Source organism: Oncorhynchus mykiss, chromosome 9, assembly GCF_013265735.2.
Source record: "Oncorhynchus mykiss isolate Arlee chromosome 9, USDA_OmykA_1.1, whole genome shotgun sequence".
NCBI classification, from domain to species: Eukaryota; Metazoa; Chordata; class Actinopteri; order Salmoniformes; family Salmonidae; genus Oncorhynchus; species Oncorhynchus mykiss.
In genome coordinates, this window is record NC_048573.1 from 23078861 (window position 1) to 23096007 (window position 17147).

Below are 17147 nucleotides of genomic sequence, written 5' to 3' on the forward strand. Positions count from 1 at the left end.
GGAAGCTGTACTGTCATTATTGACCTTAACCTGTTGCTGAAAAAAGTGTGTTATGGCTTTTCAACCTCAGATTGCCATATTGTGGATTCAGAGCTATGTAATAGAACATAGAGAGTTTTCTTTAATGGAAGCTTCTCTAATGTTAAACAACTAAAGTGTGGTTCTCTTGGCCCTCTCCTCTTTTCTATTTTTTACTAATAACCTGCCACTGGCATCAAACAAAGACTATCTCTTCGAGGTCGACCGATTAATTAGGGCCGATTTCAAGTTTTCATAACAATCGGAAATCTGTATTTTTGGACACCGATTTGGCCGATTCAAAAATGTAAAAATGTATACACCTTTTATTTAATCTTTATTTAACTAGGCATGTCCGTTAAGAACACATTCTTATTTTCAATGACGGCCTAGGTGGGTTAACTGCCTTGTTCAGGGGCAGAACGACAGATTTTTACCTTGTCAGCTCAGGGATTCAATCTTGCAACCTTACAGTTAACTAGTCCAACGCCCTAACCACCTGATTACATTGCACTCCACGAGGAGACTGCCTGTTACACGAATGCAGTAAGCCAAGGTAAGTTGCTAGCTAGCATTAAACTTCTTATTAAATTTTTGTTTATCAATCATAATCACTAGTTAACTACACATGGTTGATGATAGTACTAGTTTATCTAGCGTGTCCCGCGTTGCATATAAATCGGTGCGGTGCGTATCGTTGCTCCAATGTGTATCTAACCATAAACATCAATGCCTTTCTTAAAATCAATACACAGAAGTATATATTTTTAAACCTGCATATTTAGCTAAAAGAAATCCAGGTTAGCATGCAATATTAAAACAGGTGAAATTGTGTCACTTTTCTTGCGTTCATTGCACGCAGAGTCAGTGTATATGCAACAGTTTGGGCAGCCTAATTTGCCAGAATTTTACGTAATTATTACATAACATCTCTAAAACTACAAGCCTTGTATTTGGTACAAATCATTCCCTAAGTTCTAGACCTCAGATGAATCTGATAATGAATAATAAAATGTAGCTGCTGAGCAAGTTGAGGAGACTAAATTACTTGGTGGTGCCTTGGATTGTAAACATTCATGGTCAAAACATATTGATTCAATGGTTGTAAAGATAGGGAGAGGTATGTCCCTGATTAAGGGATTTGACACCACACTCCACAAAGCAAGTCCTCCAGGCTTTAGATGAATCTTATCGTGATTGCCTCGTCTTATGGTCAGGTGCTGCGAAGAAGGACCTAGTTAAGCTGCAGCTGGCTGAGAACAGAGCGCTACGTGTTGCTCTTCACTGTAATCAGAGGTCTAATACTATGCATGCCAGTCTCTCTTGGCTAAAAGTAGAGGAGAGACTTACTGCATCACTTCTTTTTTACAAGAAACATTGTTTTGAAAATTCCAAATTGTTTGCACAATCAATTTACACACAGCTCTGACACACACACACACACTGACTCCACCAGACATGCAAGCCTTGTGTCTTTTCAGTCCCCAAATCAAGAACAAATTCAAGAAAACGTACAGTATGATATAGAGCCATGATTGCGCGGAACTCCCTTCCATTTCATATTGCTCTAGCGAACAGCTAAAAAAAAATTTAAAAACAGATAAAGCAACAGCTCACGGCACAATGCCTCTCCCTTATTTGACCTAGATAGTTTGTGTGTATGTACTGATATGTGCAGGTGTGAAAGTATAATTAATTTCTTCCTGGAACAGAACCTCCTAAAAATTGTATGGGCCTAATCATAGAATTGCTATTAATTCAATAGGATCTCTGTGGGTCTAGTCGTAAAAGATTTGTCATTTAACTTTAAAAACCTATTACCCTTTTTTTGTGGCATAAACACAACCAGTCATGATGTTCTCGTCTGATTGTCAAACAATCACTTCAAAAAAGGGCTCCTTTACTAGGCTACCCCCGCACGTTCATCCACTTTAAATATATTTCCAGCCTCAACGCAGTTGTGAATGGAAAGAGACATCTGTTTCTCTCTACGTCTAGTCTAGGACACCAGTCTAGTTACACAAGACACCATTTGGAGATGGTTATTAAGCCAGAATTTAGGCATCGACTGCTGTCCACACGTGTCTTTGTGTCGGCCACTCATCTCTGCCTTGGCAAAATGTCCGTGTTCTCATCGAACCACATCGCATTTTGGAGCATAGGCTGTACCACCCGTTTTCAAGTCCATTCGCTCATTTTCCATTTATCTGACATGCGGTAATGATCAAAAGTGGTGTAATGGCCTACAGTTTTTGCCATTTTGTTTTTATTATTGTGATTGACTCATGTACCGGACCACCTTACCCCTGGCTATGTGTGACGTTTTCATTTGAAGTAGTTCTTCCCTTGAGCTGTTCTTTTCTATTAATGTTCTGCATTATGTCACGTTTCATGTTTGTGTGGACTCCAGGAAGAACAGCTGCTAATGGGGATCCTAATAAAAAAAACTTTTTTTTTATTTAAAAAGTGATACATTTTATACGTCTCTTTATTCAAGGGTGAAAACCCCTTGAATGCTAAAACAGGAGAAGCCTCGCAGAAACCATACAAATCGGGGAATTTAGGGTTTCAAACTTCAATTACCAAAGTTTTTTTTTTTAAATGGTGGCTTAAGCCAAAAGCATAGGGTATGTAATTAACAACAAAAACGGTTTTGACCAATGGGTAAACGAACAGTGTAGATAATCCTCTAAGAAAACCAACGGTCCAAACCGCTTGTCTCGATCACAATTCGTTTAAAAGTTGAGTTTTTACCCTTGCAGGATGGCCGGAATTAGGGTGACTAAATCAGAGGCCAGAGGGAAAAAAAGAGTGGTCAAAATTCCAACCTGGTCTCAGAGCATTTCATATTATTCCATTTAGTATGATATGTTACATTTGCTATGGTTACATAAGACAGATGGTTATGTAAGGCAAAAACAAAAAGGAAGGTGGTTGGTCGGGGTGGATGGGTATAACATCGAGTTCGAATCTCATCATGGACAACTTTTGCATTTTAGCAACTTTTCAACTACTTACTTCTACTTAGCATGTAAGCGAACCCTTCCCCTAACCTAGACACCTAGCTAGAATTTGTAACATAAGTTTAGAAAATTCATAACATATTTAACATTTTGACAATTAGTAATATGTTGTACCGTTTAGCAAACTCATAACATAATACAAATTGTAATTCTTAACATATCACACAAAACGGGTGATGACATACACAAATTAATACATACCATATGAAACGTAACATACTGTATCATACTAAATGGAGTGTTTCACATTTATGTACAGAATAGTAAAAAAAAAGAAGCTCCGAGACCAGGAAAAAAAAATTAAAAAGGAAAATTAGTGTCAGTAGGCTGGATTCTGTGCAAGAATTAAGGCTACTGGCTACCTGACAGGCTCACTTTCCCGTTAATCGTATCCGCAGGAAATATAACGATAGAGGTAAGACATATCAATTGAGACATGTCGCATTTTCATAGTTATTATACGCTTCTCAATATCAATTACAAATTCCTGTTCTTATAGAAGAGGATTTCTCACAAAAACAAGTGTCTCTCTGGAATGTCAACGAGGCACTGAGCGTATTTTTTATTTTCAAAGCCTTTCACATTTAATTCAGCTTGTGTCATGCTAATTTTGCAACCCGCTGAAACAACTTTGAAGACAAACACAAAATGTAAAATCCCCCCCCCAAAAAACTGGACCGCTATGTCAACAGAGCTTGGTGCTTATTATCGGACGTATAAGATTAAGATTTACAACTTTTTAGATTTTTTTTTATATTGTTAAGAGAATGACCCCACTGAACGATTCAGAACATTAATAATTATATTTGTCTTGGTAAAAATGTATTTTATAGCATAAGGAAGTGAATTTATCACCACCAAAGTGCTTTTAACAGTCATTGGTTTACTCTGAAAAACATTGGTCAGAAAAAATGTCCTGTGACAGAAGCAGTGTCATACATGTCAGAAGAAAAAACAAAGCGCAGGGACATTTTTGGCCCCAAAATACACTTTATTCCCCCTTTCTTCAGATTTTTAATCATGCTAGTCACCTTTCACAGTATAGCATGTTATTCAATAGTATGTTAACATCACTATTCAATTACTAAGCCTTTGGAGGAAGAGGGTGTGAGAAGAGGGGGCTTGTGGTCACCCTATTTTTTGGCTTTCTGGGGGGGATGTGGTGGGTTACACACACAACCAGTACCCACAACCCCCGGCCAGATTGGAGTCATTAAAGGGTGTTGAGGGCTAGCTTTATTACAGGGTTGGCCGGTGGAGACTCATTCTATATTTTCTCTTCCCTGCTAAAAACCCCTCAGAGAGGGAACACAAACAGTTCCTGTGTTTCACGGCTGGCCCGTGCAGACTTTTCTCCCTGCTGAAACTCCAGATGTCGGGGCTTGGCGAGGAACGAGACTGCAAAGACTATCACAGCTCTCGACACGTACCGATGATATAGGCAGAGCCACAGGGGCCTCGCATAAAGTGCCCGGGTCGAGAAAATCTCATTTGCATTGAGGAATAACTGGTTTGACTGATTTCTATAGCCTACTTGATTGCTATATTATATGGTTTAGGGAGGGATGGTCTAAAAACGCAATTCCATTGTGAATAAATAATAGGTAAAGTACATGAATGGTTCTTGCACTGATGATAATGTGCACAAAGAAGAAAGCAAGCAACGCTACAAATGAATTACATTTGTATATTTGTGGGGGGAACAAAACTTCGGATACAAGTTCAATATATTCTCGCTCACTGGACCTGAAGGACATCCAGATCCAATTACAGCTTTGTTTATCCACAAATATATAGACTGGATTCAGAATAAAAAAATCAGCACAGCTATATTACAAATACACACACACTGTTTGGAATTCTTCCAAGTCCATCTAGATAAATATGCACTTCTGACCTTGTGACTCTCTGACTGTCAAAATAAATCTGTGTAAGAGAATTCTCCTGAGTCGTGAGCTCTGTTCTCGCTCTTCTCCAGAGTCTCACCCATGACTGGGGTGTGACATCCGTGAAGGGAGCTGCTTAGCTTCCAGGACTGCAGAAAAACTTGCATATAATTTACCATAAACAACTTCCTCTAAACAGCGGGTGTTTATAGTTCTGTTGACCACTCATAATAGTCACGTCTTAATTGGAACAACGGTTCTGCATTGTAGATGAATAGAGGAGCCTACGATGAAGAACAGATAGTCAACCTGTGCTGTAGAATCGATTTTGAAAAGTACGTCAAAGTAGGCCTATAGACTGTGCTATTTCATACGTGAAAGTTCAGTTGAAGTCGGAAGTTTACATACACCTTAGCCAAATACATTTAAACTCAGTTTCACAATTCCTGACATTTAATACAAGTAAAAATTCCCTGTATTAGGGCAGTTAGGAGTCGGGTTTGTAGGCCTCCTTGCTCCCACACGCTTTTTCAGTTCTGCCCACAAATGTTCTATAGGATTGGAGGTCAGGGCTCTGTGATGGCCACTCCAATACCTGGACTTTGTTGTCCTTAAGATATTTTGCCACAACTTCGGAAGTATGCTTGGGGTCATTGTCCATTTGGAAGACCCATTTGCGACCAAGATTTAACTTCCTGAATGATGTCTTGAGATGTTGCTTCAATATATCCACAATATTCCTCCCTCATGATGACATCTATGTTGTGAAGTGCACCAGTCCCTCCCGCAGCAAAGCACCTCCATGTCTGATGCTGCCACCGCGTGATTCACGGTTGGGATGGTGTTCTTTGGCTTGCAAGCATCCCACTTTTTCCTCCAAACATAACAATGGCCATTATGGCCAAACAGTTCTATTTTTGTTTCATCAGACCAGAGGACATTTCTCCAAAAAGTATGATCCTTGTCCCCATGTGCAGTTGTAAACCATATGTCAATCTTCACAAGGCATCTTCACAAGGTGTTTTGCTGTTGTTCTGGGATTGATTTGCACTTTTCGCACCAAAGTACATTAATCTCTAGGAGACAGAAAGCGAGAGTATGATGAGAGTTTGATTCCTGAGAGTATGATGGCGGCATGGTCCCATGGTGTTTATACTTGTTCATCTGTACAAACAATAGTACACAAACAATAGTACACGTGGTACCGTCAGGCGTTTGGAAATTGCTCCCAAGGATGAACCAGACTTGTGGAGGTCTACATAAAAAATTCAGAGGTCTTGGCTTATTTCTTTTGATGTCAAGCAAAAGTTATTCAGTCTCTCAGTACCAGCTTTGATGCACCTGCACTGACCTCGCCTTCTGGATGATATGGGGTGAACAGGCAGTGGCTCGGGTGGTTGTTGCCCTTGATGATTTTTTTGGCCTTCCTGTGACATCGGGTGTTGTAGGTGTCCTGAAAGGCAGGTAGTTTTCCCCTGGTGATGCGTTGTGCAGACCTCACTACCATCTGGAGAGCCTTACGGTTGTGGGCGGAGCAGTTGTCATACCAGGTGGTGATACAGCCCGACAGGATGCTCTCGATTGTGCATCTGTAAAAGTTTGTGAGTGTTTTTGTTGACAAGCCAAATTTCTTCAGTCTCCGCAGTTTGTCCGTGATGTGTACGCCGAGGAACTTAAAACTTTCCACCTTCTCCACTACTGTCCCGTCGATGTGGATAGGGAGGTGCTCCCTCTGCCGTTTCCTGAAGTCCGCGATCATCTCCTTTGTTTTGTTGACGTTGAGTGGGAGGTTATTTTCCTGACACCACACTCCGAGGTCCCTCACCTCCTCCCTGTAGGCCGTCTCATCGTTGTTGGTCATCAAGCCCACCACTGTAGTGTCGTCTGCAAACTTGACAATTGAGTTGGAGGCGTGCATGGCCACGCAGTCATGGGTGAACAGGGACTACAGGAGAGGGCTGAGAACGCACCCTTGTGGGGCCCCAGTCTTGAGGATCAGCGGGGTGGAGATGTTGTTTCCTACTCTCCTCCACCTGGGGGCGGCCCGTCAGAAAGACCAGGACACAGCTGCACAGGGCAGGGTGGAGACCCAGGGTCTCAAGCTTAATGACGAGTTTGGAGGGTACTATGGTGTTAAATAAGTAAATTGAGGGTACTATGGTATAAATTAGAGGGTACTATGGTATTAAATAAGTAAATTGGAGTGAGTCTAGGGTGTCAGGTAGGGTGAAGGTGATATGATCCTTGACTAGTCTCTCAAAACACTTCATGATGACGGAAGTGAGTGCTACGGTGCAATAGTTTAGTTTAGCTCAGTTACCTTAGCTTTCTTGGGAACAGAAACAATGGTGGCCCTCTTCAAGCATGTGGGAACAGCAGACTGGGATAGGGATTGATTGAATATGTCCGTAAACACACCAGCCAGCTGGTCTGCACATGCTCTGAGGACGCGGCTAGGGATGCCGTCTGGGCCGGCAGCCTTGCGAGGGTTAACATGTTTAAATGTTTTACTCACGTTGGCCACGGTGAAGGAGAGCCCACAGGTTTTGGTAGCGAGCCGTGTCAGTGGCACTGTATTGTCATATATATATATATATATATATATATATAATATATATATTATATATATTATATATATATATATATATATATTTGCGACTGCTCGACTAAAACAGAATCTCAGTCGACCAACAGCCTATCAACCAAACAATCAACTAAATGGGGTCAGCCCTAAGAGAGATCCACACAAATCTCTCGTAATATGCTCTAATGTAATAGGGACTGTAAATCACAAGAATTGTAGCCTCTATCATACAAACCGTGCGTGTTGTCATGCCTAACTGACTGAACTCTCTCTCTGAACTCTCTCTCAGTCTTGAAGGTAAGGTTGTACTCTTTTCACAACAGAAAATCCAGCCATTTGAAGTACATCGGCCCCAGGTTATTAGCACTAAAGTTAACCAGGGATTGAGTAATTTTTTTTTTTTTAAATAATAAAAAATAAATAAAAAAAATCGGCCACTATACAACCTCCCCAAAGGCAACAACAAAAAAGCCTTGCAACACTTTCTTTATGCTTAGAAGGCTTAACAAAGGACGGCCTGAAGGAGAGCTGAAGTCCTTTAGAAACACAGGGGTAACAACGTTTCTGACGGCAATTGAGCTCATAAAAATAAAAAAACCTGCTAAAGAGACTCCACCATTCACTAAGCTCACACAGAGAGAGGGGATGGGCTGTGTTGGTGAAAGAAAAGGAGGGCTCAGTAGCTGTGGTGCTGCCGTGCTTCAGGAGGAGCCTATTAAAAGGGGAAACTATGAACATTCATCAAAAGTATCTGATTGAGATAGGAGGGTAGGCATCATATTACTTAATTACATCTGATGAAATAGAGGTTAAAGGTGACCCTGGCACTTTCTCTCCACTCCCTGAAACTGTGGTAACAACCAGAACGCTTGGGAGACCATAAGGAAACTCCTCAGAAATTCCCATAGATTATTCTTTAACTAAGTTATGAATTGGCAGCCTGCGTATTCCGCAAAATGAAGGCCTGAATACTGTCTTGCATTTGGAAGGAAAAATGCCTCATCTTTGAAAGAATTCACTGAGGCCACTTGTCATACAAGAACAGACTATGCGGTGTCACTCTCCCACAGCTATAAGCCGGACAATATCTCCTTTTAATTCCAATGATCTACGTTAAAGCATGTATAGAAAACAGTCACCTTACAGCTCCTTTACATGCAAGGTAGAGGTCGACCGATTATGATTTCTCAACGCCGATTGTTGCGGGACCAAAAAAGCCGATACCGATTAATCAGCTGTTTTTATAAAAAGGTGTGTGTGTGTGTGATATATAATATATCACACACACACACACTTGTCTTTTTGTAATAATGACAATTACAACCATGCTGAATGAACAATGAACACTTATTTTTACTTACTATTATACATAAATAAATACATAATGAAACATGCTCAATTTGGTTTAAATAATGAAAAAAAAAGTGTTGGAGAAGAAAGTAAAAGTGCAATATGTGCCATGTAAAAAAGCTAACGTTTAAGTTCCTTGCTCAGAACATGAGAACATATGAAAGCTGGTGGTTCAATATCCCCAGTTCTTCAATTTTCCCAGTTAAGAAGTTTTAGGTTGTAGTTAGGAATTATGACGCGTCGGCTATTCCTCTCTATACCATTTGTATTTCACATATCTTTGACTATTGGATGTTCTAATAGGCACGTTAGTATTGCCGGCATAATCTCAGGAGTTGATAGGCTTGAAGTCATTAACAGCATGTGAATCAAGCATTGCTAAAAGCTGCTGGCAAATGCAGTAAAGTTTGAATGAATGCTTACGAGCCTGCAGCCGCCTACCACCGCTCAGTCAGACTGCTCTATCAAATCATAGACTTAATATTATTAACACAGAAATATGAGCCTTAGGTCCTTAATATTGTCAAATCCGTAAACTATCATTTAGAAAACAAAACGTTTATTATTTCAGTAAAATACAGAACCGTTACGTATTTTATCTAACAGGTGGCAACCCCAAGTCTAAATATTTCTGTTACATTGCACAACCTTCAATGTTATGTCATAATTATGTAAAATTCTGGCAAATTAGTTCGCAACGAGCTAGGCAGCCCAAACTGTTGCATATGCAAAATACAGGGCTAACAGACAAATGAATAGAAACCAAGAACTGGAGCCTTTCAAATAGACAAACAAGAAGGCCCACATCCTTGTACAGAAATTCAGGTGCACATAAGACCAAGCCCAAATGAATAGCCTAGCCTTTGAACTTGAGGCCCAAGTATGGTCTGGCAAACCAAATGCTCAACCGGTCTGAGTGTGCAAGGAGAGACTGTGAGCCGCCTGGATGTGAACACTCAGCTGCCAGTCATTGCCTCGCCTTCGGGATTTGGTTCTCCTCTCCAAACATCACACAACAGCAATGAAAAACACAGGGGGCGTTGCGTTAACCCAAACGCTTGCCTGAAAAGCAAAACAAACCTTTCTAGCCACCGGACATGCGTGACAGCGTACTCTTGGGTACTAGTTACACAAGCACTTCAAAAGGCCGCCAGCCTGGCTACTTCCCCTTTTCATGTAGGAGCAGCGAAACAAATCAAGAGAACAACAGAGAGGATTCTACCTTCAGATGCCACAACTAAATTCAGCTCACTCATAACGTAAACAATGATGTCAAATATAGTGGTGAGAGAACGTAGGCTTGTAAATTACTCGTCTTTGTCATGCATCGAAAACGTTTTATAAAATGTCAAATGACAATGTATTTTACCGCAAGTTTCAAGTCAATCTATTATGGAGTTAGCTACTCCCTTCTTAAAACACGGTCCACTGGAATTCACTGCAGGTTAAGTATTCAGGAAACTGGACACATACCAGGCCATCCCCCATGATTCCCTGCTGCTGTGAACCTTGTGTTTACTGCTCCTAACTGTGTCGTCAAACTGCACTTGCTTTTCCTGCAGTGGGGAGGAAATCCCTGCCTCGTGCTGACATCAGTTCCACACTCTTCGGTGGACTCCAGGTGTGCTCTGGGCCGCATAGTCAAGCCCAGGTGTCTGCTGGGAAGGATCCGAGAGGGGCTGTTCTAATGTAGGGTATACTCACACACACATGCAGTTGTGCATATACTCTTCAAACGACACACCTGAAATTACCACACTGTGCGGAAGAAAGAAGCAAAGGTTATGCTAGCACGAGGCCTCATTTTTAAAAAAAATCACTTTTCTGACAACAGAACAAGCTGGTTGTGTTTGTGTCATTTCTCTCAGATTCCTTTGGCATGCAGTATCGGTTGGAGAGTCCAAATGCTGGGAATGCAGCACTCATCCTTTCTCCACAGAGGCATTCAGCAGCCTGAACTCACAGGGTCCCCAAATACTTTCCCTATGAGCCTAATGAGTTTGACTTTTAAACCAATCCAAGTTTTCCAGCCATTTTGATTACAAACAATGTCCAACTAACATTTTTCTAAATCATAGTCCTTAGTTACTCTGACTAAAATGTCTAGATGAATTTCGTTGAGGATTCAAGAAAGTTTTAAACTTGTCTTTGTTATTCGCTTTAAAGCTGCAATATGCAGAAATCGCGTCGCCATTTACTGGTTGCAAAATTTAAATTAAAAAAAGGCTATCTTATTTCAATTTATGTGACAAAACAAGCAGTCTGGATAGAGTATAATTGTACCATCTAAACCGCTGTGAAATATGTTTTCTATAACCAAAAATATTGTATTTTCAGCTGTTTGAAGCTAGTGTACAAAAAAAGCAAAAATCGGAACTTCAGAGCGGGAAGCGTAGACATATTGCACATAGAATAGATCTACTGCTTCTTAGATTTACTCTCATTGAGAATGCGAGACCTATAACTCACAATATATGTGGATTTAGTCCGTTTGCCCAAAAAGTTACATATTGTAGCTTTAACTATGAGCTGCTCAGTTTGGCTAAAGGTCAGATGATCCCTCCAGACAGGAAACAGGAAGTATGTGGGTCAAAAAGGTATGATTAATGGGTCTCTAATTACACCCAACATGAATCACTGCATCGGACCAAGTCGTTAATTTACTGACAAGCAAGTCTGTCAATAGACCATTTCAAATCTCCCAAATAACAAGTCTGGAAAGGGACTGATAACAATGCACCAATTCAACACATTTAGAACATGTTATGGTGGTTTCACAGACCCTAGACCAGTGGTTAAGGCTGGATACGATTGTGTGAACTCTGTCCAGAAACATCCATTATCTGCACAAGTCAGAGGTAGCTCTAGATAAGCCATTCCCTGAGATAATGGCGTGGTAATCCAAACTAAACCAGATAGAAAGGTTTATTTACCCACAATTGTGGGTCTGACACAGGTCATCTTGACATAGAAAATTCACTGGGGAAACGTAACTTTTGCATACCACGGACTTAAAGATGAAATGCCCACAAAACAATCAATGTATGTGGTGTGCTTAACCAGAAGTTAAGGACTATCTTATTGGCAGTCCATTTTTCAAGATAAACCGAAAGAGCTATCCAAATTTCCTTACACTATCAATTTAGGTTTTTGCACTTTCTCTCCTCTCAACTTTAGCTTTTGGGGCCAGAAGGCAGGGTGAACTTCTTGGCCCCACAGAACAAAAGCGAGAGGTAGTAGGGGCATGACTGGGATCTACGGTGTACAGGCAGGGGGAAGTGATTGATTTTCAGGGTCAGGGAAGGTCGGGTGGAGCAGCTGGGATCAGGTCAGTCCAGGCCCAGTGTCCAGACCGCTGTTAACCCCTCTGACAGGACACAGAGAGGTCGTAAACGAGCCCCAAAATGTAGCAGCCAAAAAGAGAGCGCGGTTTCATGGAAAGCAGTCACTTTCATCTGGACAGAGTTGCAGTGAGTCTATTTGACGGAAACCTTGACATCCTGAAGCACTACTGCCATTATTCCCGAAATTTGTTGACATAAACTTTAAGAGACCCATGGGGAAGTTTAGTGGGAAACCCATAGGAATGCCTGAGAACTTTGCAATGTGTGCAATCTAATTAGCGTTCTTGTTCTGCAGTGACCTACTCTCAGACCTTGAATCATGGAGCTTGGTTCAATGTTCAAGACAGGAATATGTTTCCACTCCCAATCAATCACTGTCGGGCGGAACAAAATGATGGCCATCCAAGCAGTTGAGATGTAAGGAATTGTAAGGAAGGAAAAAAGAAAGATCGCATACCCTGACGGGGGTAATAACATCTCAATCAATCACTGACTTAACCAACATCATGCCTAGTCAGAGTAGAAAAATAATCCTTGAAGAACTACAAGTTTCTTTGGAAGAACTTAAAAATGAAGAAGAAAAAGCAACAGTCTACCACCCACATCAATCCACACCTACATCCTCCGTTTTAAAGTTCTACAGGCCCACATACAATCACTAAGCCTAATTCCTTGCATTCTTTCCTCCTATTTTTGGAAGAGGGACTGGAAGTGGCCACTCGAAGAGAGACAACTGTACCAATGAGGCTTTGATACATGCTTGACGTAGCCTCTTGAAAAGACATCCCATCACGTGGTTTGGCATTAAATTAGCGCCGAACAAAAAAAGGCACCCAACAACACATAGATCAAATTAGGCAAAGGCTCAACCTTTCATCAACCAAGTCACAAAAAAATGCCTTTTCCATCTCTTGGGCCATTGAAATTAGGTATTAGTGTAGAGTACTAGTATAATGAACTGATGCTCTTGGCTGGTGTAGACTCCAAAACGCTGCAGTCTTCTCTCCATCGGGGTAACTGCATGTGCAATATGCTGTGGTTGTTTATTAATGGTAAACAGTGTGGTTGCATTACACAAATAGCTGTGTTGTGGCAATGAAAATGATTACCAACCACACACTAGATGTGTTCAACAATCTCAGTATATGTGTCTGCTTAGCTTATATAAATACCCTTGGGATGCCATACAATTATACACTGCATTTACCATTTTAAACTGTATTCTGGTCACTGACATTTCCATCATACAGGACTAGATTATAGTGAGACATGACAATGACATCTGTTAGAAAGGACACTACTATTGTTAAGCAGCTGACGATGGATGGACGTGGAGGTGATACAATAAAGCTACACATGAAATAGGGACCTCTGTATCCTTGACACAAGCAATAAATAAATGTGGAAATTGAGCAAGTAGAGACGACTAACTGCTTGGAGTAACCCTGGATTGTAAACTGGCATGGTCAAAACATGTTGATACAACAGTAGCTAAGATGGGGAGAAGTCTGTCCACAATAAAGCGCTGCTCTGCCTTCTTAACAACACTATCAACTGTCGACCGATTAATTAGAGCCGATTTCAAGTTTTCATAACAATCGGAAATCTGTATTTTTGGACACCGATTTGGCTGTTTGTTGTAACCTCTTTTTAACTAGGTAAGTCAGTTAAAAACAAACTGTGTGAAATGAGTGAAGACTGTGCAAACTGTGTGAAGACTATTTATTTCTAACAAAGACAGCCAACTTCGCCAAACGGGGGATGATTTAACAAAAGCGCATTTGCGAAAAAAGCACAATCGTTGCACGACTGTACCTAACCATAAACATCAATGCCTTTCTTAAAATCAGTACACAGAAGTAGCATATTTAGCTAAAAGAAATCCAGGTTAGCAGGCAATATTAGCCAGTTGAAATTGTGTCACTTCTCTTTCGTTCATTGCATGCAGAGTCAGGGTATATGCAACAGTTTGGGCCACCTGGCTCATTGCGAACTAATTTGCCAGAATTCTACGTAATTATGACAGAAATATTTAGACTTATGGATGCCACCCGTTAGATAAAATCACACCTTGACTACTGTTCAGTCATATCGGGACTTAGGAAAATTGCAATTGGCTCAGAACTGGGCAGCACGTCTGGCTCTTGGATGAACACAGAGAGTTTATATTAATCATATGCGTGTCAATGGAGGCGAGATTGTCTTCATCACTACTTGTATTTATGAGAGGTGTTGAATGCACCTAGCTGTCTTTTTGAATTATTGGTACACAGCTCAGACACCATTGCATACCCCACAAGACATGCCACAAGAGGTCTCTTCACAGTCCCCAAGTTCAGAACAGACTATGGGAGGTGCACAGTACTACATAGAGCCATGGCTACATGGAACTCTATTCCACATCAAGTAACTGATGCAAGCAGTAAAATTAGATTTACAAAAAAAAAACACCTTATGGAACAGCGGGAACTGTGAAGCAACACAAACATAGGCACATGTATACACCCTCTCGATAACATACACACTACACACACAGATTTATTTAGTACTGTAGATATGTGGTAGTGGTGGAGTAGGGGCCTGAGGGCACACAGTGTGCTGTGAAACCTGTGAATGTATTGTAAAGTTTTTAAAATTGTATAAACAGCCTTAATTTTGCTGGACCCCAGGAAGAGTATCTGCTGCCTTGGCAGCAGCTAATGGGGATCCATAATAAACACAATTTAGTAAGGGCAGGGTAATTTTATTTGAGCTGTAATGTACAGTATGTGTATGTCAGTAGTTGAATTCATCAGCAGAACTTAGTGATTAACCTAAACATTCCCAAACCAGGTTAGTGTAAAACTAACAAGATATAGCTGGCTATTAGCTAATTGAAGAATTCTGCAGGTGGGATTCTGCAGAATCTAAATTGGTACCCCAAGACCCCTCGCTAAGCAATAGTCTTAACGTTTAAAAAACAACTACCGGTATGTTATGCCAGTTGTGTTGGCCTGAAAGTTGAATAGTAGTTGGCCTCAACAGAAAGAATAAAGTGCCGGTAGTAAACAAGACAAACATTTGGCGGTTTGGTTATTTCTGTGTGCCCAAGCTGTTCCAAACAAGGGGACAGCATAATTATTCTGTTGATGCGATTTATACTTACAACGTGACTGTTCTGTTGGAGAAGGAGTCCGGGGGTAACACCTGATGGAGTTCCATATTGCTGCAGACCACTTTCCTATCCGCCGTGGCCACCGACTGTGTGCTTTTCCCTGCGCTTTTTGAACGTTCATCATATGATTTACAATCAGATGATAGCGCAGATCCATCGCCACCGAGTAGCAAAACAAGTAACAATTGCAACAAATCCACCGCGTTTACCCTCATTTTAAATTATATGTAAGATAATCAGGCTACTGAAGCATAGGTAGAGAAAAGTATATATTAATATCAAGTTGTGTGGAAGGCAGGGATTTGTGGTCGTACTGTGAAATGGCCTGGCACAAATAGGCTACTGTTCAAATGGTAAGCCAAAACGTCCTTCAGAATATTCTGAGCTTCAATCATGTTGCAAACATCTTGTCCACCATAATGTGGATTTCCCCCTCCATTTTTTTGCAACGGTTTCGATTTGTGTTCGGCGTCAATTACTCCGAGAGAGGGTCTATACATCCTTTGTTTGCCAAAATATACGATTTATAAATCAATTTCTTTATCGGGTCTTTGCTGCCTCCCGAAAAAGAAAAAAAAAACATTCACTTGTAATTGTACCGATTTTTCTAGGCTACACAATTTGACTTCAACGATTGAGAAAATATTTTCTTTTGTCGCCAATAGCGCGGATCCAAGTGAGAATTGTGCCTACTCCACCAAGAGACAGCTGCAGTCATCCAAAGATAACACACTAACTTAATGAAATCTGATCACGCATAAACTTTAAAAACGTTCTCCCTAAGATAACTGATCCCGAGAGGCGTAGACTGCCACACATTTAAATAGCCTTACAACTAACTAAAACATCTGTAAGCAACTTTTCACTTTAGGCGTCCATCGAGTCCAGTTGTTGGAGCAAAGGGAAATCATAGCACTCCTAAAAAAAACGAACGAAAGAAACATATTCCCACTCGAGTTAGTCAGTAACGTGTAGAAATTCTCCCAAGTTTAAATAGATATCCATAATTGCGGTCCTCGTCTCTCTCTTTGAAAGTACTCATTGGCTTCATTTCCGTTGAGAACTCTTCTCCCACAGTCTTGACCCGGGCTCCATGTTGCATGCGTTTACAGCCACTGACGTCACTCTAGTCTACAGCCAACACAGACTGCCTCTTGTCTCCCATTCTAGCTGCTGCTCAGGTTTACATTTTACTTGCAGGTGAAGAAAAAGATGAAACACAATAAACAAAATTGTGCACCCCATCAGTTGCAGAGAAAACAACCCTATTTTCTTTCATTTAATGGAAAATAGATATGCCTAGCCACTTTGACTATGACAAATATCCAGTATTGGTCCTTGAACTTTTGAGCATTCCCGAGTGACAAATATATGTTCTTGAATATTCCTAGAAAATAATGTAATGTTGTCAAGCTTTAGGCTACATCACAAAACAGGGAATGTCAGTTATTAACATGTATTGCCCCTCTCCTTGATAGACCGATAAAAAAACTTTTTTTTATAAAAACATTTATTTAACCTTTATTCAACCAGGTAGGCCAGTTGAGAAAAATTCTCATTTACAACTGCGACCTGGCCAAGATAAAGCAAAGCAGTACGACAAAAACAACAACACAGAGTTACAGTCAATAACACAAAATAAAAACAAAGGAAAAATCTATGTACAGTGTGTGCAAATGTAGAAGAGTAGGGAGGTAGGCTATAAATAGGCCCTAGAGATGAAAATAATTACAATTTAGCATTAAAACTGGAGTGATAGATGTGCAGATGATGATGTGCAAGTAGAGA

The 17147-nt window shown here is 40.7% G+C and overlaps 1 protein-coding gene across 1 annotated transcript in view; it reads right to left on the reverse strand.

The window, feature by feature from the left end:
* adgra3 (adhesion G protein-coupled receptor A3) overlaps positions 1-16516 on the reverse strand; it is a 51410-nt gene extending 34894 nt beyond the window's left edge. Inside the window, exon 1 of the mRNA XM_021615147.2 lies at positions 15351-16516. Coding sequence (XP_021470822.2) covers positions 15351-15574 — 224 coding nt within the window. The 5' untranslated portion in view covers positions 15575-16516. The remainder of the gene's footprint in view (positions 1-15350) is intronic.
* Between the last annotated feature and the right edge of the window lie 631 nt (positions 16517-17147).